The following is a 24,443-nucleotide window of genomic DNA, read 5'->3' on the forward strand; positions in this document are numbered from 1 at the left end:
TTCGATTGTTTCTGACCGTGATGCTCGCTTCACATCCAAGTTCTTAAAGAGATTACAAGAGAACTTGGGGACTCGTTAGTAGTTTAGTACTGCTTTTTGTTGTCAATGGTGCCCACAAGAAGAGTTGTAGTCTTTATTTTGAACATTTGATGTAATAAAGTCTCATGAAGACTCTTGCTTGTAATTGCCTATTCATTCATTAATAAAGTTGAAACGTTCATTCAATCTTCCTTGTCTGAAGCTTTATGATAAAACCATAGTCTTTTAGTCCATAAACAAACTTAACAACTTACGAAGAGACAAATGTAGATTTGCATGAACAAACTCTTCGTAGTTTGCTTAAAACGATATATTCGCAATCTTAGGGTCAAAGGACTATTGACCTCAGTATGATTGTTAGAAGAATCTATGATGTCTGGTTATGAGGCATTGAGAGTTAGGAACTCTATAGTTCTTCTAGGTATCTTCCGAAGGTACTGAATTGACCAGTGCACTTCTAGAGACAAGATAAGAACAAACCATTTAACCTCTTATGTCTCGAAGTCACTATGTATGAATTGCATCATGCTTACCTTAATCCTGAAATGAGACATGCCATTTCACACCTTAGTATTCTCATTTGAGAAAGTCAAAGTTCGGACTCACTATGTGATTCCGAACAAGGCCTATTGGTGAGGTACTAAGTTGTGAGTCTGTCATGAGTAACTTTGTGAAGTTCTCATAGATATGGAATTCATGTACAAGATTGCTGAAATGCAATGTATGTCACCTCATGCTTTGTTCCTTGGAGTGTGAATAAATGAACTGGCCAGTGTCCAAATTGAGTCCTGACTCTTTTGGATGAAACAATGTGACTTGTTAGCTCCTCGTCAATACATTGTTTCTAACTTATTCACAAGCGACAAAGGAGTTGAGGAAATAACAGCTAGAAGGGTAAAATGGTAATTTAGTAAATCCCGACTAGCTGATGACATTCATGAAGGGTAAACATAGATAATATTCAGTGGATCCGCTCATCATAATTAGGTCGAATTCTTGAGTAGAAAATAAATTCATTTGAACCGAGAGATTTTCAGTGTCAGCTCTTTAGTGGAGTCAGTTGGCATTAAGCTAAACTTGGAAAAGGTTTGTGAACTTTTGAGTCCAAGTGTTTAGCTAAAGCTTTGTTCATTTGGGTCCATGAGGTCACTGTCACGAATCACATCGATAGGAATAGTTAAACTGGAAGCTAAGTCAAAACAAGAACGAAAATAGTGAAAAGGGTAATTTTGTCTTTTGAGACATAAGGATGAAATGGATGTCAATAAATTTTGACAAGTTCATTTGATGACTTAATGTCACTCGGCCATAATATGATTAATTGGGCCTTGTGAATTAATTTCATTTAATAAGAATTTTATTGAAAATTCTTAATGGGCCTTTCACATGTTGTCATGAACAAATGAAGAAGCTTCTAGAAGCTCCTTCTAGATGTGAAATGGGCGCCCAAATACCCAAGGGAAAGAGAAATTATTTTGTGCATAAATGTATCAAGATACTTGCCAAAAGAAAAAGAGGAAACAAATTTCCTCTATGAGGAAAGCATAAGTTCGGCCAACACAAGGGAAAGAGAGAGACAAACTAAATGAGGAAACAAATCCAAGGCTTATTGAAGCACATGTTGGACGTGTAAAGCAAGGGAAAAAGGGGAAATAAGATTTCCTCATAAAGGCTTGGAAAATAAGAGGAAACTACTTCTTTCCAAGGCCAACCCTTCTCCTATAAATAGGACCCTCATTCCTCTCATTCTATTCATTCCACATAAGTTAGAGATTGAGAGCTTCTCTCTCTAGACCTTGTGGTGGCCGAAATCCTCTCTCTCTCTCTTTCTATTTTATTTTCGATTTTTCTTGTTTTGGCACCTAGGTCCTCACTTGACCTAGCGTTTAGCTCTGCGACTTCGAGACTCGTTCTCAAGTCGTAGTGTTTAAAAGTGCCCACTCACTGATTCCTTCTTTTCGAGTGATTTAGTGATAGAAACTTTCGTGGTTGCTCGAGGAGCCGAGGAAAGGAAGAGAGACGTGCTGCGAGGGGAGACGAGCGTTGCAACTTTCCAAAAGCTTCTACAAGGTTCAAGCTTCAAGAAAGGTTAGTAACTTTAATAGCTCATATTAGTTTTTATTTACATGTACATGCTCTTGTCTAGGTTAGTAAAAACTAGTTTTACTTAAAAAGAAAATTTTTAAAATTCCGCCGCTTAACGAAGCGTTAAACTTTTTCTTAAACCCTAGATCGATTCCAACAAATGGTATCAGAGCTATGGTCAAAGGAATGCATGTGCATGTTTTAAATTATGAGCTTGAAAATCGTTTTCGAAAGTTTACTAATTTTGTGACAAGTTAGATTTGTAATCTTAGATTTTTTTTTAATTTATTGCTCATGCCTTTAAATTAAAAACCATGTTGATTTTCTATGAGTTTGGGATGATGTTAAAACACATTAGAATCAGTTCTAAAAGTTTTTAATTTTTTATATTGAAAAACGTGTTTTAAAGGTTTGAGAATTTTCGAGTAAATTTTGTGACTAGTTTTATTTTCTTGCTAGTTTCGTTTATTTACTTGAATCGTTTTATGCATGTTGTTATTTCTTTTATTCTATGTTATTACCCTGCTAATAAAACACAAATAAAAGCTTTAAACAACATCTTAAAACGTTCCGTTACACTCGATTCTTTTTCGCACCTAAAAGGACGAAGCTTTAATTTATTTCTTTTTCTTCGAGCTGGAATGTAAACCCGCATTAAAAGCGGCATAACTCTCTGCTCAGAAATCGAAATTTAATGATTCTTGAATCAAATTAAAGCTCTGTATGTCCTCTGTCCAATGCCACCGGTTTCGGCTCAAAAGGACATCGGAGCCGCCAGATATGGCGATTTTACTCCGAGGTGCGCGGCTGTCTGAAACTCCAGTTTTTTAGAAATCCGGATTTTCAAACCCCACTACCATGAGTTGTAGAACTCTAATGAGAAAATTTTCTTGAGCAAAAATGTTTTTCATATGATTATAAACATGATGTGTAAAGATTAAAAGTTTTGATTTTTGAAAGATTAATTGAAATTGAATTTTTACAAAACTAGTTTGAATTTTGAAAAACCGTTTTCACTTTCAAACTTGAAAATATTTTGTCATCCAAATCAAATAAGTTTTCAAAATGTTTTCAAAACTATATCTATATCACATATGTTCAAAATCTATATGCTCTTGAAATTTTGAGTGGGAGGTCTCTTTTAGACAAAGCCGAAAAATAAAAAGATGTGTAATCTCAAACTTTCAAGTGTTCGAGTGAGTTGAAGTTCACACTTCCCTCACGCACTTTCCCGAAATAGAAAATAGGAAAAGATCGAGTATGTCCCTTGTGCCTTTATGCACTAATACTGCTCTGAACATGTCGATCTAGGATTCTCTTCTAGTTGTCCGCTCTGTCGCTCTCTAACTAGGAAATTTGTTTCCGAACTTAAAAGAGTCGATGAACCAACTCCAAAAACTAAGTGGGAGGGTTATACTTGTTGTTTGTAACCCACGATCCCCAACACTAATGAAAAGTGCAAGTGTCGCCGGACTAAGAGTCACCCTCGTGGCCCTCTCTTAAATGAGAGTACTCAAGGGCGCTTTGCTCTGATCATTGCTCAATGAGCTACGTCCGAGAGTGAGACGATGATGACAAGACCTCCCCTCGGCGGATTGTTTTTCAAAGTCAATCTTTTGGACTAAGTGGTTGGTTACACACTTAGACTCGATCCCTAGTAATCCTCCCTCGAGGCCCTGCGAAAGGATGTGAGTGATCAAACCAATTTACAAGGTGGCTAGTCAAAATTGATGTATTGACATCTTGGCTATGCATTAATGATGAGTCATTTACTTATGAAAGGAGACTCGTTGCGGCCTTCCCTCGAAGGAGTAAAGTGTCATTTCGTTCATAACACCTTTGGATTTTACAAAAGTCTTAATGAAACTTAAATCCTAAACCAAAGACTAATCATAAACTTGTTTCAACTCAAATAGGCAATATGTCTCTCAAACATCTCTCAATCTTTCTTTCCTCGAATAAACTCGAAAACGAAAACTACGTTGATTCGAAATGTAACCTCGACATAATACCTACCGTTAACAAGCACAAATGGGTACTCACCACCCCGTGTCCTCCTCTGACGAATGATGATTCAACTCAAGAGGACAATGACGCCTTAGCGGTCTGGCTTCGATCCGATGAGATTGTGAGGTGCTATATCTTGGCATCTATGAACAATATGCTGAAAGAGCAACATCGTGACATCGAGACTGCCGCTAACATGCTCTACAATCTCCTTGAGATGTTTGGAGGGCAAAGGCGTCAAACAAGGCAACAAGCAGTCCGACAGTTTATGAACTGTCGCATGAAGGCTAGGACTCCTGTTGGAGACTTTATGATATTGATCATTAGTCATCTGAGTAAAATGGAAATTCTAGGATCTGAGATTGATGGGAAGAATGTCATAGATGTGATCTTAGAAACTCTCCCCGCATCTCTTGATACCTCCATGATGAACTACTCCATTAACAAGCTAGAGTACACTGTTACCAAGCTTATGGAGGAACTTCACACTGCTGTAGGTCTCACTAAGAGAAAGAGGAATCAAGGAGAGGCACATGCTACTGAGCAAAAAGCCTCCGCCTCTGGAACTAAGAACAGACCTTACAAAGCCGATAAAAAGAACTGTCCTGCCTATCTCAAAGCAAAGGAACATTGTATTGTACTAGTTACCGAAGCATGTTTAGTAGCTGATAATGTATCAACGTGGATTCTTGACTCCGCTGCTACTAACCATATTTGTTGTTCCTTGAATGGTTTCAAGAAAACCAAAAGCTTAGAGGAAGGCGAGTTCTGTTTCAAATGGGGTGATGGGAGCCTGGTGTCTGCGAAGGCTGTGGGATCCGTGACGTTGTCTTTTGAAGACCGCACTTTAAACTTGAATAATGTTTATTTTGTTCCTACCTTTGGGAAGAACTTAATATCCGTTGCTCGTCTTCTAGAGCAAGATTATTGTTTAAAGTTCATTAAGAATGGAATTCGTATTTCGTTTCCTGATAATTCTTTTGTCACTGATGCATGTATGAAGAATGCTCTTTTCTACATCTATCCCACCCAACCTTCTCTTTTAGACACCGAAATAGATAATGATCTAATTAGGGAGCCAAAGAGGATCAAACCTTCTGAATCCTCCGATCTAACAAAATCAACATACCTCTGGCACTTAAGACTTGGTCATATCAGTCTAGATAGGATTAAGAGACTTGTGAGGGATGGTCCACTCCAAGCCTCTGCAATAGGCTCACTACCTACTTGTGAATCCTGTATAGAAGGAAAAATGACTAAGCGACCTTTCTCCGATAAGGGTCGAAGAGCCACTGAGTTGCTGGAACTAATACATTCTGATGTATGTGGTCCGCTCAACCAACAGGCACGTGGAGGATACGAATACTTCGTTACCTTCACTGATGATTACTCAAGATATGGGTTTGTCTATTTGCTTAAACACAAATCCGAGACCTTTAACGTATTTAAGGTCTTTAGGGCTTTAGTGGAAAAGCAAACTGGCAAAGTGATCAAAACCCTTCGATCTGATCGAGGTGGTGAGTATATGTCTGGAGAGTTCGACGACTTTCTTAAAGAAGAAGGTATTGCTTCTCAGCTTACCGCACCTGGCACACCTCAACAAAACGGAGTGTCAGAGAGAAGAAACCGAACTCTTATGGAGATGGTTAGATCGATGATGAGTTACTCATCACTCCCGCTTTCCTTTTGGGGATATGCCCTCGAAACAGCCGCTTACATTCTGAACCAAGTTCCGTCTAAAACGGTTCCTGGTACTCCTTATGAAAGATGGACTGGCCGTAAAGTAAGTTTGGGCCACATCCGAATTTGGGGTTGCCCTGCACATGTGCTAAGGCAAAAGACTAGCAAGTTGGCTAGTAGGTCAGAATTGTGCCTGTTTGTAGGATATCCAAAGGAAACCAAAGGTTTCATTTTCTATAGTCCCGAGGACGATAAGACTTTCGTTAGCACGAATGCTCGTTTCCTTGAGGAGGACTTTATGAATGATGCGAAACCTAGAAGCAAAATTGTGCTTGAAGAAAAGTTGGGTGAGGAAGCTTCTACCTCATCTGTAAGAACTGTTCTTACCCCAACTGAAACACAACCTAACTCATCAGAATCTCGTCAAGTAGTACTTCGACGTAGTGGGAGGGCTACTCAAAAGCCTGACAGGTACATGTCTTATGGAGACTCTCTTGTAGCCGTCTCCGACATGGATGACCCTGTTTCCTATAGCCAAGCAATGGCTTGTTCTGAATCAAACCTTTGGCTTGACGCCATGAAAGTTGAAATGCACTCGATGTATGTCAACAAAGTCTGGAAACTTGTAGACCTTCCTGAAGGGATTAAACCCGTAGGGTGTAAGTGGATATACAAGAAGAAAAGGGGTCCTGATGGGAACGTCGAGACGTTCAAAGCACGACTTGTGGCGAAGGGTTATACCCAACAAGAAGGGATTGACTATGAAGAAACCTTCTCGCCAGTCGCGATGCTTAAATCCATCCGCATACTCCTATCCATAGCTGCAGCTCTCGACTATGAGATCTGGCAAATGGATGTCAAGACAGCCTTTCTGAATGGCAATCTTGACGAGCGCATTTACATGGCTCAACCAGACGGTTTCGTGGATAAAGGTCAAGAGGCCAAGGTTTGTGAGTTGCTTAAATCCATTTATGGACTAAAGCAAGCATCTAGGTCATGGAATATTAGATTCGATGAAACTGTAAAAAGCTTTGGCTTTGAACAGTCGATAGATGAGCCTTGTGTTTACAAGTTAATACACGAAGGTAAAGTTGTGTTTCTGGTACTATATGTCGATGATATACTACTCATTGGTAATGACGTGGGTAAGTTATCTGAGGTTAAGGTCTGGCTGGCAAAACAATTCGATATGAAGGATCTAGGAGAAGCCGCGTACATTCTGGGGATCCAAATCTTTCGAGATAGGAAAAACCAGACCCTGTCGCTCTCTCAAGCGTCTTATATTGATAAGGTGATGGATCGCTTCTCGATGCAAGACTGCAAGAGGGGTCAAACATCCTTTAGGCATGGAGTTTCACTCTCTAAGGACCAGTCTCCCAAGACTGCACAAGAGATTGAAGACATGAGGAAAATTCCTTACGCCTCTGCCGTAGGAAGCCTTATGTATGCTATGCTTTGCACTAGACCTGACATCTGTTTCGCCGTTGGCGTAGTTAGCCGTTTCCAATCCAACCCTGGACCCGAGCACTGGATTGCTGTTAAGCATGTTCTTAAGTATCTTCGAAGAACTAGGAACTTGATGCTTACATACTCAGGTACTGACCTGACTATGACGGGATATACCGACTCCGATTTTCAAGCGGATAAGGATTCCAGGAAATCCACTTCGGGATCTGTGTTCATCCTTAATGGTGGAGCTGTTGTGTGGAGAAGTATTAAGCAATCTTGCATTGCTGACTCCACAATGGAAGCAGAATATGTGGCTGCTTGTGAAGCATCCAAAGAGGCTGTATGGCTTAGAAAGTTCCTTAAGTATTTGGAAATTGTTCCAAACGTCGACGAGCCCATGACCCTTTATTGTGATAATAGTGGGGCTGTCGCTAACTCAAAGGAACCTAGAAGCCATAAGCGATCTAAGCATATTGAGAGGAAATACCATTTGATTCGAGAGATCGTGCAGCGCGGAGACGTGGAAGTGAAGAAGATCTCAACGGTGGACAACCTCGCAGATCCATTCACCAAGGCCCTAGCGAACAAGGTCTTCGACCAACATCGTGAGGGATTAGGCATGAAGGACTACACACACCTTCTTTGAGTCAAGTGGGAGTTTGTTGTCAATGGTGCCCACAAGAAGAGTTGTAGTCTTTATTTTGAACATTTGATGTAATAAAGTCTCATGAAGACTCTTGCTTGTAATTGCCTATTCATTCATTAATAAAGTTGAAACGTTCATTCAATCTTCCTTGTCTGAAGCTTTATGATAAAACCATAGTCTTTTAGTCCATAAACAAACTTAACAACTTACGAAGAGACAAATGTAGATTTGCATGAACAAACTCTTCGTAGTTTGCTTAAAACGATATATTCGCAATCTTAGGGTCAAAGGACTATTGACCTCAGTATGATTGTTAGAAGAATCTATGATGTCTGGTTATGAGGCATTGAGAGTTAGGAACTCTATAGTTCTTCTAGGTATCTTCCGAAGGTACTGAATTGACCAGTGCACTTCTAGAGACAAGATAAGAACAAACCATTTAACCTCTTATGTCTCGAAGTCACTATGTATGAATTGCATCATGCTTACCTTAATCCTGAAATGAGACATGCCATTTCACACCTTAGTATTCTCATTTGAGAAAGTCAAAGTTCGGACTCACTATGTGATTCCGAACAAGGCCTATTGGTGAGGTACTAAGTTGTGAGTCTGTCATGAGTAACTTTGTGAAGTTCTCATAGATATGGAATTCATGTACAAGATTGCTGAAATGCAATGTATGTCACCTCATGCTTTGTTCCTTGGAGTGTGAATAAATGAACTGGCCAGTGTCCAAATTGAGTCCTGACTCTTTTGGATGAAACAATGTGACTTGTTAGCTCATCGTCAATACATTGTTTCTAACTTATTCACAAGCGACAAAGGAGTTGAGGAAATAACAGCTAGAAGGGTAAAATGGTAATTTAGTAAATCCCGACTAGCTGATGACATTCATGAAGGGTAAACATAGATAATATTCAGTGGATCCGCTCATCATAATTAGGTCGAATTCTTGAGTAGAAAATAAATTCATTTGAACCGAGAGATTTTCAGTGTCAGCTCTTTAGTGGAGTCAGTTGGCATTAAGCTAAACTTGGAAAAGGTTTGTGAACTTTTGAGTCCAAGTGTTTAGCTAAAGCTTTGTTCATTTGGGTCCATGAGGTCACTGTCACGAATCACATCGATAGGAATAGTTAAACTGGAAGCTAAGTCAAAACAAGAACGAAAATAGTGAAAAGGGTAATTTTGTCTTTTGAGACATAAGGATGAAATGGATGTCAATAAATTTTGACAAGTTCATTTGATGACTTAATGTCACTCGGCCATAATATGATTGATTGGGCCTTGTGAATTAATTTCATTTCATAAGAATTTTATTGAAAATTCTTAATGGGCCTTTCACATGTTGTCATGAACAAATGAAGAAGCTTCTAGAAGCTCCTTCTAGATGTGAAATGGGCGCCCAAATACCCAAGGGAAAGAGAAATTATTTTGTGCATAAATGTATCAAGATACTTGCCAAAAGAAAAAGAGGAAACAAATTTCCTCTATGAGGAAAGCATAAGTTCGGCCAACACAAGGGAAAGAGAGAGACAAACTAAATGAGGAAACAAATCCAAGGCTTATTGAAGCACATGTTGGACGTGTAAAGCAAGGGAAAAAGGGGAAATAAGATTTCCTCATAAAGGCTTGGAAAATAAGAGGAAACTACTTCTTTCCAAGGCCAACCCTTCTCCTATAAATAGGACCCTCATTCCTCTCATTCTATTCATTCCACATAAGTTAGAGATTGAGAGCTTCTCTCTCTAGACCTTGTGGTGGCCGAAATCCTCTCTCTCTCTCTTTCTATTTTATTTTCGATTTTTCTTGTTTTGGCACCTAGGTCCTCACTTGACCTAGCGTTTAGCTCTGCGACTTCGAGACTCGTTCTCAAGTCGTAGTGTTTAAAAGTGCCCACTCACTGATTCCTTCTTTTCGAGTGATTTAGTGATAGAAACTTTCGTGGTTGCTCGAGGAGCCGAGGAAAGGAAGAGAGACGTGCTGCGAGGGGAGACGAGCGTTGCAACTTTCCAAAAGCTTCTACAAGGTTCAAGCTTCAAGAAAGGTTAGTAACTTTAATAGCTCATATTAGTTTTTATTTACATGTACATGCTCTTGTCTAGGTTAGTAAAAACTAGTTTTACTTAAAAAGAAAATTTTTAAAATTCCACCGCTTAACGAAGCGTTAAACTTTTTCTTAAACCCTAGATCGATTCCAACACTTTTCACCCACAAACCAATGGTCAAATGGAACGAACGATCCAAGTATTGGAAGATATTCTCCGAGCTTGTGTGTTAGACTTCCAGGGCTTGTGGAGTCTTTACCTTCCGCTACTTGAGTTCTCGTGCAATAACAGCTACCAAGCGACCATTGGCATAGCGCCATACGAAGCTTTGTATGGGAGGAAGCGTCGCTCTCCAGTTTACCGGGATGAAGCTGGTGAGAGCAAGTTTATTGGACCTGAAATGCTAGAGCAGACCACTAAAGCGATTAATAGAATCCAAGCTTGAATCAAGACGTCCCAAGGTCGTCAGAAAAACTATGCAGACAGGAGTAGAGGCCTTTAGAGTTTGAGGCAGGAGAGAAAGTTTTTCTGAATATCTCACCTATGCGAGGTGTTATGAGTTTTGGAAACAAAGGGAAGCTCAGTCCGAGCTATGTTGGACTGTATGAGATCCTTGAGCGTGTAGGCAAGACAGCTTATCGCTTGGCGTTACCACCGTCCATGTCCAACCTCCACGATGTGTTTCACGTATTCATAATATGAAAGTACGTGTCTGACCCTTCGCATGTTTTGCAAAAGCAAGAGATTGAGATCTGTCATGAAGTCAGATATGAAGAGCCAGCCGTGGCAATTCTTGATCGCAAGGATGAAGTTTTGAGAAACAAGACCATCCCTTTGGTCAAGGTGTTGTGGAAGACACACGCTGTAGAAAAAGATACCTGGGAGCTCGAGAGTGAGATGCAAAAGAAGTACCCTACTCTGTTCTAAGTTTCGAGGAAGAAACTCTTTTAAGGGGGTAGGGATTGTAAAGGATAAACTTTTGAATCTCTCGGCGTGTAAATTCACGTTTAATAAACGAGCTTCCGTTTGTTACAATCAAATTCTTGAATAAATTATGGTCGTATAAGTTTACCGAATTAATTTAAATTATTTTAAGGTAATGGAAAATTTTGGAATAAATAAAGGATTTATTGCGTTCGTCTCGAATAATAAATTATTTTTCGAAGAAATATTCTGGAATTTAATTTAAGAAATAAATTCTCAAGGACGAGAATTATTTCCGAGAAATCTTAAACATATTTGAATTAATCGAGAATGAACGAGAAAATTATCGGTTTAATCATATAATTAAAATCCGTTCGGTCACCTTCTTCTCCCTAGTGCGCTACCAGCCCGTGTCCGAGCACCATCTCCGTGCGCTCCGGCGAGGAGGAACGACCACCGCGAGCTCACCGGGGACGCCGACCGATAATCACCACCGGGAAAAGAGAGAGGGAGCATGGGGAAGTATGAAAATCACGGAATCAAGGTAAGAGAATTTCTTACCCGAATTGGATTTTGAAGTTACACTTTGAGACAGAAATCTGGGGGTTTTTAATTAAGCTCGGTTTGTGATGTTTATTGCTTGAATTGGTAGATTGGAGGTGGTTTCTTTGAATTTACTTGGATTTGGCTGAAATTGCTTAAGCTAGGGTTCAAAATTTTTGGATTTTGGGGTTTGATGATTCTGAAATGTATTGATTTCTTGGATTGATTTTGTTACTTGGATTTGTGATTGAAACTGATTCCTCAAGGTTGTTTTTGGATTTTTAAAGCGATTTGGAATTTAGGTTGGCTTGAACTTGTTTGAACAACCTCTGTATATTGACGTGGACAGTTCAGTACCGATTTAGTTTTGATTTCTTTGATATTTTTCCTGTTTAGTAGACCTTACGAGGTTTCAAAAAAGTCCTAGAATGTGTAATTCCATTATGAGTTGAGTGAGATATGAATTTTGAAAACAGGGTTTCAAAGCTGGAAAAATTTGGAATTATGGTTTGATTTGTGGATTGTTTTGGCCGTGGGCTAGTTGGTTGTGGGGTTTTTTTTTCTAGCCGTGTGTGTATGCTTGTGAATGTTGTTGTGTGATGATTCGATGATGACTTGAAAGGTTAACGAGGTTTTCCGAGTTTCGTAGTGATCGGTCGGAGAGTTTTTTTGACAAGTTTAATTACTTTGTGACATGTTGGTTAATTGATATTGTTGGCTTATTTGTTGTGTTTTGTCGTGTTGGCTCGGCCGGAATTTAAGTTGAATCTCGTTTTTTTCTTCAGAACTCAGTCGAACAATATTTAAAAGTAATCAAATCTGAGAATTTCGTTACGTGTTATTTTGATTTGAATTTGGTGAATATGAGAATAGAGATTTGAGAATTGACCTGTTTTTTTTTGTTAGCTCTGTTTGGATTCGGAAATAATTTGGTTTGGTTGATATGGTTTGAAGTGATGTTGGTGTTTAATGTTCGATTTCGGTTTCAGATTTGGAAAGTGTGGATTAATTGAGGAATTGATGTTCGTTATTTGATGTTTGAGTTATGGTTTGTTATTTTCGAGCTTGGAAATTTCTATGGTCTCAATGAAAGACTGAGAATTTGGGTTCTAGGTTTCGAGTCCCACATAGCCCGTCAAGGTACATCCCTCAGACCCTCATAGCCTGGCAACAAAGTCGGGTACGACTCTCTGTCGACTCCCCAATTTATGAGTACTCAGCGCCATCCCCCAGGCCCACATAGCCCGTCAGGGTTCTCTTTATTTTGGTACCATTGACACAACAGTTCTTTAAAGTTTGGGTACTCTGCAGAACTCAAAGTACACACCTATGCTAGTTACAGGAGAGCGACTCGGGATAAACCCTGAAAGAGATTTCATTCGCCTTTTTATGCTCGTTAGTGTTTTAAGTTGAAGACTCGGGACGTGACTCCCGGTATTTCTACCCTCGATTCAAATCCGAGAGTTAAACACGGCTCTCCTGTATCCCCCGTTCTAACGGGTCAAGCGCAGAACTTAAGGGATGATTATATCACTTAACAGAGGCTGTGTTTTACAAATCTTATGTTTGAACTTATCGGGCGAACCCGAGCTAAGTTTTCAGGAAAAGCGGCCGAAGCTTTAATCTTTGAGATTATTCGTTTTTAAGGCTTTTCCTACTCTGGTTTACTAACACATAATAATGCACATAAACAGAGTTATTACCTTTGTATATAGTTGACTTAGGTCTACACACTTACCTGGACTAGTTCGTCGAAAAACTTGTTGACTTCCGGAGTTTTCTTGCTTTACACGCTCCTCGAGACTCTTAGCACGTCCTGAAGCATTGAGAGAACTAGAATACGAAGTTGAAACTTCATTAGTATTTGGTTCGGAAGATGTTGAAGAGTTTAAGGTTCGTTGTCGGGATTCGTTGCGACTCGGTTAGGGGGTTCGAGAATTTAATTTACTTATTTCTCGGGTTTTTAGAAATTAAACTTATTTAAGACTCGTACGTGTTCTTACCGAAGAAATCGTACGAAATAAAAGTTCAACGAAATATTTTCAACGAGTCTTAAAATAAATAAATAATACGAATCATACAGCCGAGAATTCTAAAATAATTCACTGAAACTAAATTCTCGAACGTCTTTTAGTAAATAATTAACAATAATGTAATATAAATCAAAATCATAAAAGTCTAACTTGAAGTTTAACACTACAAAGCGATAAACAACTCACGAGTGAGATCGAGATCACTCTTTTTATGAATTCTCTAAGTCTCAGCTTCGATACGTTCAATTCCGTCGGCTGTCGCTCGTCCCGATCCAATATGTAAACAAGCTGCAAAATTCAGAAAAATGAGCATCGAGTCAAACACAATATCCAATCTCGAACTCGAAACGTAGAACTCGAATTCTCGGTCTTTCATTGAGACCCGAGAAATATTCAAACTCGACAATAACGAACCATAGCTCAAACATCAAATAACGAACATCGATTCTTCATTTCCGAATCCGAAACTGAAATCGAGCTAAAAAAAATTATTTCCCAATCCAAACCGAGCTAAAAAAAACAAGTCAATTCTCAAATCTTTATTCTCATATTCACCAAATTCGAATAAAATGACACGTAGCGAAATTCTCAGGTTTAATTACTTTTAAACATTGTTCGGCCGAGTTTCGAAGACAAACATGAGATTCAACTTAAATTCCAGCCGAGCCAACACGACCAAACACAAAAAATAAGCCAATAATATCAACGAATCAACATGTCACAAAGTCATTAAACTTGTCAAAAAATCTTCGGACGAGCACAACGAAACTTGGAAAACCTCGTTAACCTTTCAAATCATCACACAACAACATTCACAAACACACACACAAGGCCAGAAAAAAAAAAACCCACGGCCAAAACAGTCCACAAATCAAACCATAATTACAAATTTTTCTAGCTTTGAAACCCTGTTTTCAAAAATTCATATCTCACTCAACTCTTAATGGGAATTACACATTCTTGGACTTTTTAGAAACCTCATAAGGTCTAATATACATGAAAAATATCAATAAATAAAAAATATATCACTACTGAACTGTCCACGTCAATTTACAGAGGCTGTTCAAACAAGTTTCAACCAACCAAAATTCCAAATCACTCCAATAATTCAAAAAGAACCTTGAGGAATCAGTTTCAATCACAAATCTGAGTAACAAAATTAATCCAAGAAATCAATACATTTCAGAATCATTAAACCCTCAAATCTAAAATTTATGAACCCTAGCTTAAGCAATTTTGGGCAAATCCAAGAAACTTCAAAGATACGACTTCCAAACCGAGCAGTAAACATCACAAACCGAGCTCAATCAACCACCCAATCAAACCAATTTCATGAAATTCTTCAAGTTAATAAAAAACCCCAAATTTCCATCTCAAACCCTAACTTCAAAACCAATTGCTCCCTCTCTCTTTTCCCGATGGTGATTCTCGGTCGGCGTCCCCGATGAGCTCATGGCAGTCGTTCCTCCTCGCCGGAGCGTGCGGTGATGGTGCACAGACACAGGCTTGTGGCGCGCTAGGGAGAAGAAGGAGAAGAAGATGAATATGAGTGATGATGATGATGGCCGGGTTGATTATACGTGTTGTTGTTCTTGCCGAATTTTTTTTTCCTTTGCTCTGTTTTGCAGGTTATCGCGCGCAAGAAGAAGAAATTCGAAGAAGTGAGGAGAAGAGAGAGAGAAAAAGAAGCCTATTATATGAATAAGTTTTCCTAAATTATTCATTAAATCCTTCTTTCCTTTCTCAATCTCAAACTGACCCCACCTTTTAAATTCATTTTAAATGAGTCCTGAATGTTGTTACAATTATATCCTTCATCACATAATTATATAATTAAATCCGTGATCGAACGGATTTTAATTATATGATTAAACCGAGAATTTTCTCGTTCGTTCTCGATGAAGTCAAATATGTTTAAGGTTTCACGGAAATAATTCTCGTCCTTGAGAATTTATTTCTTAAATTAAATTCCGGAATATTTCTTCGGAAAATAATTTATTATTTGAGACGAACTCAATGAATCCTTTATTTATTCAAAAAATTTCCATTACCTTAAAATAATTTAAATTAATTCGGAAAACTTATACGACAATAATTCATTCAAGAATTTTATTGTCACAAACTAAAGCTCATTTATTAAACGTGAATTTACAAGTCGAGAGATTCAAAAGTTTATCCTCTACAATATCAGTCACTCCATCCCTTTTTTTAAACACTGGATTCTTCACAAATTGACATGCCCTGACACGACGGAATAAAATGCCGAAGGTAAATGCTGGCACGTTGTTGAATCTAGTTTCACCCTCCTTCGTCAATCTAACCTACCACTGCGATTTTTGGAAGATACCTTTACCACAAGTGTCTTCTTGGTCAATGGCCTCCCAACATGGTCTCTCAAGCTCCAAAGCCATCTCGAGGTCCTCTACAATGTAAAACCCAACTATTCCTTTCTCAAATTTTTCGGTTGCTCTTGTTATCCACATATTTGTTGCTACAACACTCACAAATTTCATTTTGGATCTTAGCAATGTACATTCACTGGTTATAGCAACCAACTCAAGGGCTACATGTGCATCGACTCTCAAAACCATCTCTACATCTTAAGATATGTCTCCTTTTGTGAAACCACCTTTATATTTCTCAAATACCCACCGACTTAAGTAACAAGCAAGTGACTCAACTCTTTCCTCATCCTCAACTTCTCTTGGTCCATCCCCACTCTCTACTACCCTCTACCCTTTAACCCACCCCCCAATTCCTTTGTCAAACGATGGATCTGCCTCTGAGAATACGACTCTTGCTTTTCCACTGCTTTATGTATATCTCTTATCTACTGATGTTGATGTTTGTGAATACGTTATTGCTTCCTATCCGTGTATAGAGGTCCAGGTTGATCAGCCACATCCATCGACGCCTCACACGCAGCTCAACAGCCACGTCATGACCACTCGATCCAAGACTAGTGTTTTCAAGCCGAAGGTTTTCACCTCTATATCCTCGTCTAATGAACTGTATGAGCCTCAATCACTTGCAGATACCACTCAATCCCTAGGGTGGTCCAAAGAGATGAATGAAGAGTTGTGTTGCTCTTCGCAACAACGACACTTAGGCTCTAGTTGAAGCATCGACCAACCGTCGCGTCATTGGCTCAAAGTGGGTATCGTGTCAAGAAGCCTGTTGATGGGAGTGTTGCTCGTCTCAAAGCTCACTCATTTTCAAAAGGGTTCAACCAAGTTGCCGATCTCAACTTCACTATTACATTCTCTCTAGTAGTCAAACAAATGACTATTCGAGCAGTGCTTATTATTTTATCTATCCCTTGGTTTGGACACAAGCCAACTCAACGTCAATAGCGCATTTTTAAATTGCACCATTAATGAGGCACTCTATATGGTGCAGCAACCCGGCTTTGAGGACTCCTCAAAGCAAAATCATGTTTGTCGTATTCACAAAGCACTCTATGGACTAAAGCAAGCACCACGGGCATGGTTCGAGAAGCTCGGCCTATGGCTCGTCAATTTGGCTTTCTCGATTTCCACGCTAACAGCTCACTCTTCCTCCACTTTACTGAGTCTTCTACAAAATTTGTTTTGGTGTACATACATGACATCATCATTGTCGGGAGCTCCTCCGCCAACATAGACCACATAAACTAGAACCTACATCATCAATTCTTTCTTAAAGACCTTTGCCATCTCTATTTTTTCTTGTGGTCTAAGTCACTTGTACCACGACCGGCCTTTATCTCAATCAATAGGCCTAAATCTCTTAGCTTTTCAAGCGTGTCGAAATGGCTGGTGTCGCGGCATCTCTAACACCGATGGTTCCTAGTCCCGTCACGGCTTAGACGGTAATGTTAGGATCATTATCCACTGAAGATAGTTACTGAATACAATAGAAAGTTTACCTTATTAGCATTATTGATTGGTTGGTTGTTTTTAGTTAGAATCAATAACAACTATCATCCATAGCCTCCGTATTAAACTGAATTACATGTTGCGCATGTAAGTTCGGGGAGCGAACTAAAACATGGTCGGTGATTGATCCACGTCTAGATAGCTGGATCAAAAATCACATATGTGGAACACAAGTGAAAGGTTGATCACTTGGGGGATGCATTCTACACAGTTGATATGTGTACAACCAGACCAGACTTTGGTTGTTGATGTGTCGTTTAAGTACCATTCCGACACACTAACCAAAGTCGATATGATGATTGCAGTAAGACTTAATCTAAATCCTGAAGTGGTCATAGACTTCTAGGTTGTATTGCCGATTTCTTTGAGTCATTCGTTAATGGCTACTTGAACATGCCTACATATTTTTTTATTGGGAATGCGGGATATGATATGAGCGCAGTTTTAGTAGTAAATACGTTAAAAAAAATCTTTCCTAGTGGAAGCAACGATGCTTAGGACTCATATGTATCAAGAAAAGGTATAATGAAATAATTGACCTTTCTCGATACGAGTTAAACTTGAAGAATTGAGCTCATGAACTGACTATATCAATGGACGCTCATAAACATCGAGTAAAATATAATTATAGTAACAACAAGAGTGCAGTCTCGGCTCATCTTGTGGTGTGACACCGAGATTGATGAATCGAATGAATAAGAGAAAATAGAGATTTCATCTCATTATTCGGATTCCTGGGAGCTTCAGTTACCAGGTCTATAGTCCCCAAGGTGGCGTCGATAAAGATGGGAGATACTCGTAGTAATTATATAATTGATTACTCACACACTATTGCAACTTGGTTGCTATATCTTTCGCATTCATTATATGGTACTTTAGAAATAAGTTATTACTTGTTAAGTAACTTTGAAATATCACTTAGATTTAAATGGCCTTGTAAAAGAGTAATTTTAATCAGCCTACAAGGCTCAACGGGGCTTGTGGTATGTGTGTATAACATTGTACATCGGTTTTGGATTTGTTTGATCACAGCCCAATATGATTGGGGCTAATCTCAAGAAGGAAATAAATATTATATATTAAATATGATCCAATTTGGTGAGTATTTAGTCTAGTAATTATTTATGAGAGTATCATTGAGATATTCTCTACTATTCTATTTATAGTATATTATATCTTATTGTGAGAAGCAAATAATATATTAATTATGTTATTTATTAAGAGGATCATTGAGATATTCTCTACTGTTCTATATAAAGAATAGTTTCTCTTATTGTGAGAAATAAATAATGAATTAATTATGTTATTTATTAGATATTCGATATAAATCAATTAGTTGATTAATATATTATAATGTGAGAAGTAAATAAATATCAGATATGATCTGGATTTTCTATTTATTAAAATATTAAGAAGATATTTGATTTGTTCTATTCATAAAATAAATATCTCATATTAATTAGAATAAGATCAATGAAAATCAGGAAAGTGCATATTCTATTTGGGGTAAACTAGAAAGCTATAAATAGGGGACCTAGGTTAAGGCAAAAATCATCCAATACGAGCACAATCCCATTCTTGGAAATTCGGTAGCCCCTCTCCCATAGGTGTGGACGCTTATCCTCTCTCCCAGAGTTGAAAAATTTGTTCATACCACTTCCCAAACAAAGAAAGAATTATTTCGATACCTCGTTGGAGTAATTAGTGACAAAAGAGTTGACCCGCACCTTGATCTATATCCTTCAGGAGATTACATCTTGGAAGACTCTGGTATCGTTCAACCGACGAGCAACCGAGCTCGACTTATTAATATTTTAAAATAATAGTGTGACTTAAGCTTTCTCTTCTAATTTCTTTTAGATCGGGGTGTCCCTAGGGTGGCAGTACCTATTTCAGTTTATACTTTGGAAAAAAGCTAGGATGATGCAACTTCTCATAGTTTCATTTAATCTTTTAAACTTATAATTTTTCAGAAAAATTCTCATTAGGGCCTCGGTCTGAAAATTTTTCCCATTTGGACCTCAGCTTGGGAAACTTCTCCTTAATACTTCTTGTGACGACTCCCTTGCTTATCTTTACCTTTTTACTTTGAGATTTACGTCACCAAATAGATGACATAAATATAAAATAATTCATGAACATGGATATTATCAATAAGCCTATAGCACTCAACCACGACAAACACACAAGGTAACTTTCAAAGCACACCTTAACAACATTCATCACATAGCACATGTAACTATAATATCAAATACTAACTATAAAATAATCATATCAAACACACATATATATATATATATACACATAATGCATGCTCGTATAATTGTTTTTGAACTAATCAGTGTTACAGTGAGATTATTCTCACCTTTGATTCGGAAAATATGATCGTTGATCGTGGATGGCTTAAGAGTACTATACGGCTCCAAACCTAACCGTAAAAGATAGGCATATGGTTTACCCACTAAAAAAAATAAAATACTTCGGTGAGCAGTAATAGGCTGCCGAAGAATCTCAGAAACAAGACCTAGTGCAAAATTTCTAAGATACCCCTAACCATATAATTTTGGAAAAATTTAACGTCTGAGGAAATATCTATAAAAATTCCAATAAATAGGAAATATTAATTTGACAAAATATTTCTGAAACGACGGACTCAAAATCATTTTTGAAAAACAGAAAATAAGGCAAATATAATAAATACTTAAAAATTATGGTTAACTTGTATAATTAGATTTGCGCACTGATTTTAAAACACTCGAAGAACAAACAACATTGATCCTAAAATTATGAAAACAAGCTGTTTAAATAGAATACACATAATACTAAAGAGTGTTAAAATTTTTGAACTGAAACTATAAACGAAACATCCGTACTAAGTGTCTCAATTGCAGTTTTGAAATTAAGTATAATCAGTTAAAACAAGTCTGCATAGTAATTTGAAAATAATAAAAAAAAAATATTTTGAATTTGATAAAACTAATATCCAATTCAATCTTTAAGTAGAAAACATGTAGTAATAGCTTTAAAAAAAATCAAAGCAAAGTAATAAAGTTTGAAGCCATAGTAAGCATATTAAAAATAATAATTTGATTGAATCTGAATAAAAAATCGTTAACTCATGTCTATCCTAGGCCCATTACGTGGGTTGTAGGTGGATATTAGCCCACTTGAAATTCCTATAATATTAATTTATTGTGTTGGCATTGATGCCCACAAGAAGCGTAGTAGTAACTACTGAATAATTAATGCATTTGATGTAATAAAGTCTCACAAAGACTCACAAAGACTCTTGCTTGTAACTGCTGAATAATTAATAAAGAGTTGAAACTTTCATTCGTTCTTCATTGTTTATTTGAAGCTTTATGATAAACCTTAGTCTTTATTCCTTAAACAAACCTAACAACAAATGAAGAGTCAAATACATATTTGCATGAACAAACTCTTCATGGTTTTCTTAAAACGGTATATTCACAATCTAAGGATCAAAGGACTATTGATCTCAATATGATTGTTAGGAGAACCTATGATGTCTGGATATGAGACATAGAGAGTTTAAGACTCTATAGTTCTTCCTAGGTATCTTCTGAAGATACCGAATTGACCAGTGCACTTCTAGAGACAATGTAAGAAGAAACCATTTAACCTCTTCTATCTCAAAATCACTATGTATGTATTATTGCATCATGTTTACCTAAATCCTGAAATGCAAATAAGACATGTCACTTCCTAGCTTACATACTCTCATTGAGAAAGTCAGAGTTATAGATTCACTATGTGATATAGAAAAGACCTATTGATGAAGTACTAAGTTATGCAGATGTCATGAACAACTTTGTGAAGATCTCATAGATATGGAATTCATGTACAAGATTGCTGAAATACAATGTATATCACCTCATGATTTGTTCTTTGGAATGTGAATAAATGAACTGGCCAGTGTCCAAATTGAGTCATGACTCTTTTGGATGAATCGATATGACTTGTTCGCTTCTCATCACATTGTTTCTAACTTATTCACAAGTGATAAAGGAGTTGAGGAAATAACAACTAGAAGGGTAAACTGGTAATTTTATAAATCCCATCTAGTTGATGATATTCATGAAGGGTAAACATAGATAATATTCAATGGATCCACTCATCACGATTAAGTAGAATTTTGAGTAGAAAATATATTCATTTGAACCAAGAGATTTTCAGTGTCAACTCTTTAGTGGACTCAGTTGACATTAAGTTAGAACTTGGAAAAGGTTTGTGAACAAGTCATTAGAGTAGGATTTGTTAGACTAGTAGCTAAACAAGTTCAAGTGTTGAACTAGACGAAGTTTACAAAGATTCTCTAAGGATAATTTTGTCCATTAAGGACATAAGATGGTATAAATGTCAAAATAAGATTTTGGACATCGTCATATGATGACAATGTAATGGATCCACACGGCCAACATTGAGAATTGGGCCTTGAGGCTTGAATTTCATTTTATGGGATTTTATGTGAAAATTCTACATGGGCATTTCTTGTATTGTCTTGTACAAATAAAGAAACATCTAGAAGCATGTTCTAAATGATGTATTTCGTGGCCTCCATCAAATAAAGAGGGAAGCTATTTTGTACATTGATGTATGAAGATATTTTCCAAAAAGAAAAAGAGGAAACAAATTTATAGCACAAGGCTATGTGTCACACGACCAAATAGAGAAAAGGGAAAAAAATTTCCACCCTTGGTATTATTATGATAGGAATGAGAAACAAATATTGTGCCCATGAATATGTGATATTCAGCCATAATAGAAAAGTGGAAATTGCATCTTTTGCATTGATTCAAGGTAATCCCTTCTACTATAAATACCACACCACATTCACAATGTTGAAACAAGTTTTTGGTGAGCCTTTCTCTCTCACGTTTGGCCGTGTAGCCTCGCTCTCCCTCTCTTCTTCTTGCTCTTTTGTTTTGGCACCTAGGTTCTCATAAGACCTAGCGTTTTGTATTAGCTCTTTGGCTCTAAGACTAGTTCTTAGGTCATTGTGTAAAGTGCCAACACACTAAATCAAATCCAAGCTCGAACACTCTAGTGGTAGAAACTGTCGTGCTTGCTCGAATTCAAGAAGACACGAAGGAGACAAGCTAAGTCGGGAGACGAGCAATTCAACCAATCCAAAAGCTCCTCAACGCTCAATCTTCAAGCGAGGTTTGTACCGAGTGAAAACTCATTATAGTTTTATTCACAAGCGACAAAGGAGTTGAGGAAAGAACAACTAGAAGGCTAAAATGGTAATTTTGTAAATCCCGACTATCTGATGATATTAATGAAGGGTAAACATAGATAATATTCAGTGGATCCACTCGTCACAATTTAGTTGAGTTCTTGAGTAGAAAACAAATTCATTTGAACCGAGAGATTCTCAGTGTCAACTCTTTAGTGGAGTCAGTTGACATTAAGCTAAACTTGGAAAAGGTTTGTGAACTTTTGAGTCTAAGTATTTTAGCTCAAGCTTTGTTCATTTGGATCCATGAGGTCACTGTCACAAATCATATCGAGTAGGAATAGTTAAATTAGAAGGTAAGTCAAAACAAGAACGAGACAAGTTTTACGAAAATTGTCAAAAGGGTATTTCTGTCTTTTTTGACATAGGATGAAATGAATGTCACTAAATTATTTGACATTTTCATATGATGACATATTATAACTCGGCCATAACAAGTTAATTAAGCATTGAGGATTAATTTCATTTCATAGAATTTTAATTGAAAATTTTTATTGGGCTTTTCTTATATTGTCATGAACAAATGAAGAAAAATCTAGAAACACCTTCTAGAAGCCCTTTTGGCCGTCCAACCCAAGGGAAAGAGAGAAAAAAAAAATTGTGCATGCCATAGTGTGAATGAGATTGTTTTTTGCCTTGAAGTATGTAGATACTTGCCAAAAGAAAAAGAGGAAACAAATTGCTTCTAGAAGGAATACATATTTCGGCCAACTAAGAGAGAACAAATGAGGAAATAAATCCAAGGACTTGCATGACATGTCATGGACATCCAACATGGGTAGAAAAGAGGAAATAAGATTTGCTCATGAATATGTGATATTCTATAGAGAAGAGGAAACTACCTTTATGAAGCTAATCCCTCCCCTATAAATAGAGACCTCATTCCTCTCATTTTATTCATTCCAAAGTTTTAGAGATTGAGAGCTTCTCTCTCTAGACTTGGCCGCCCCTCTCTCTTTCTCTCTCTAAGTTCTTTTCGTTTTTGTTTAGGCACCTAGGTCCACATTTGACCTAGTGTTTTAGCACTTTGACTCTTAGACTTGTTCTTGAGTCGTCGTGTTTACAAGTGCCCACACACTAATTCCTTTCTTTCTCGAGTGATTATTGTGATAGAAACTTTCGTGGTTGCTCGAGTTCCCGAGGAAAGAAGAGAGACGTGCTGCGAGGGGAGAAGAACGTTTCAACCACCCTAAGGCTTCTCAACGTTCAAGCTTCTCAAAGGATAATGCTCATTTATGGTTTTATTTATATATACTTGCTCTTTGTCTAGGTTATTAAAAACGTTTTACTTGTTTTAAAGAAAATTTTTAAATTCCGCCGCTTGCTCGAAGCGTTAAATATTTTCTTAACCCTAGATCATTTCCAACAAATATTGAACCTATTTGATATATGTACAAAAAGTGATGTGGATTAAAATTATGGACGTTTAGATTATTTATTTTATAAATAGTTACATATATTAGTAGTTTTTTACATTATAAGTGGCTAGAATCCAGTAACATATGAAATTTTTGCTATTTTGCTAAACATTTAGTTTGAATTGGGTATTTTGTACCAAAAAAGAAAATCATATTATAAAAGCTTACAGAACTTGACGTTCAAGTATATGTAATATATATATATATATATATATATATATATATATATATATATCTGAATGTGTATATACACACTAAGATGTAAAACGTGTGTAGCACGTGGTAACTATAGATATTAATTGGTTAATTTATTTTAAAATAATGTTATGGCTCCTTCGTACATCTTTGATAAAGAATTTATTAATATTCATCAAGGTAGAAATAAATTGGGAAAAAA

The 24,443-nt window shown here is 37.3% G+C and overlaps 1 protein-coding gene across 1 annotated transcript; it reads left to right on the forward strand.

Annotated features, from left to right (window-relative positions):
- The first annotated feature begins 10,494 nt into the window (after nt 1–10,494).
- On the forward strand, nt 10,495–10,878 carry LOC149402527 (uncharacterized). Its single transcript, XM_089608417.1, has 2 exons — nt 10,495–10,638; nt 10,690–10,878. The coding sequence occupies exons 1-2, from the start codon at nt 10,495–10,497 to the stop codon at nt 10,876–10,878; spliced, it is 333 nt and encodes a 110-aa protein (XP_089464543.1).
- The last annotated feature ends 13,565 nt before the right edge of the window (nt 10,879–24,443 follow it).

Source organism: Urtica dioica, chromosome 3, assembly GCF_054948205.1.
Source record: "Urtica dioica subsp. dioica isolate 48M chromosome 3, U.dioica_male_clone48M_v1_H2, whole genome shotgun sequence".
In the NCBI taxonomy this organism is placed as follows: Eukaryota; Viridiplantae; Streptophyta; class Magnoliopsida; order Rosales; family Urticaceae; genus Urtica; species Urtica dioica.

Excerpts from the sequence above, each read along its gene's own strand:
- LOC149402527 (XM_089608417.1), top strand. The coding sequence starts at position 10,495 with ATGCGAGGTGTTATGAGTTTTGGAAACAAAGGGAAGCTCAGTCCGAGC. Across the intron at positions 10,639-10,689 it reads ACCTCCACGATGTGTTTCAC|CAAGAGATTGAGATCTGTCA; the intron begins GTATTCATAATA and ends GTTTTGCAAAAG.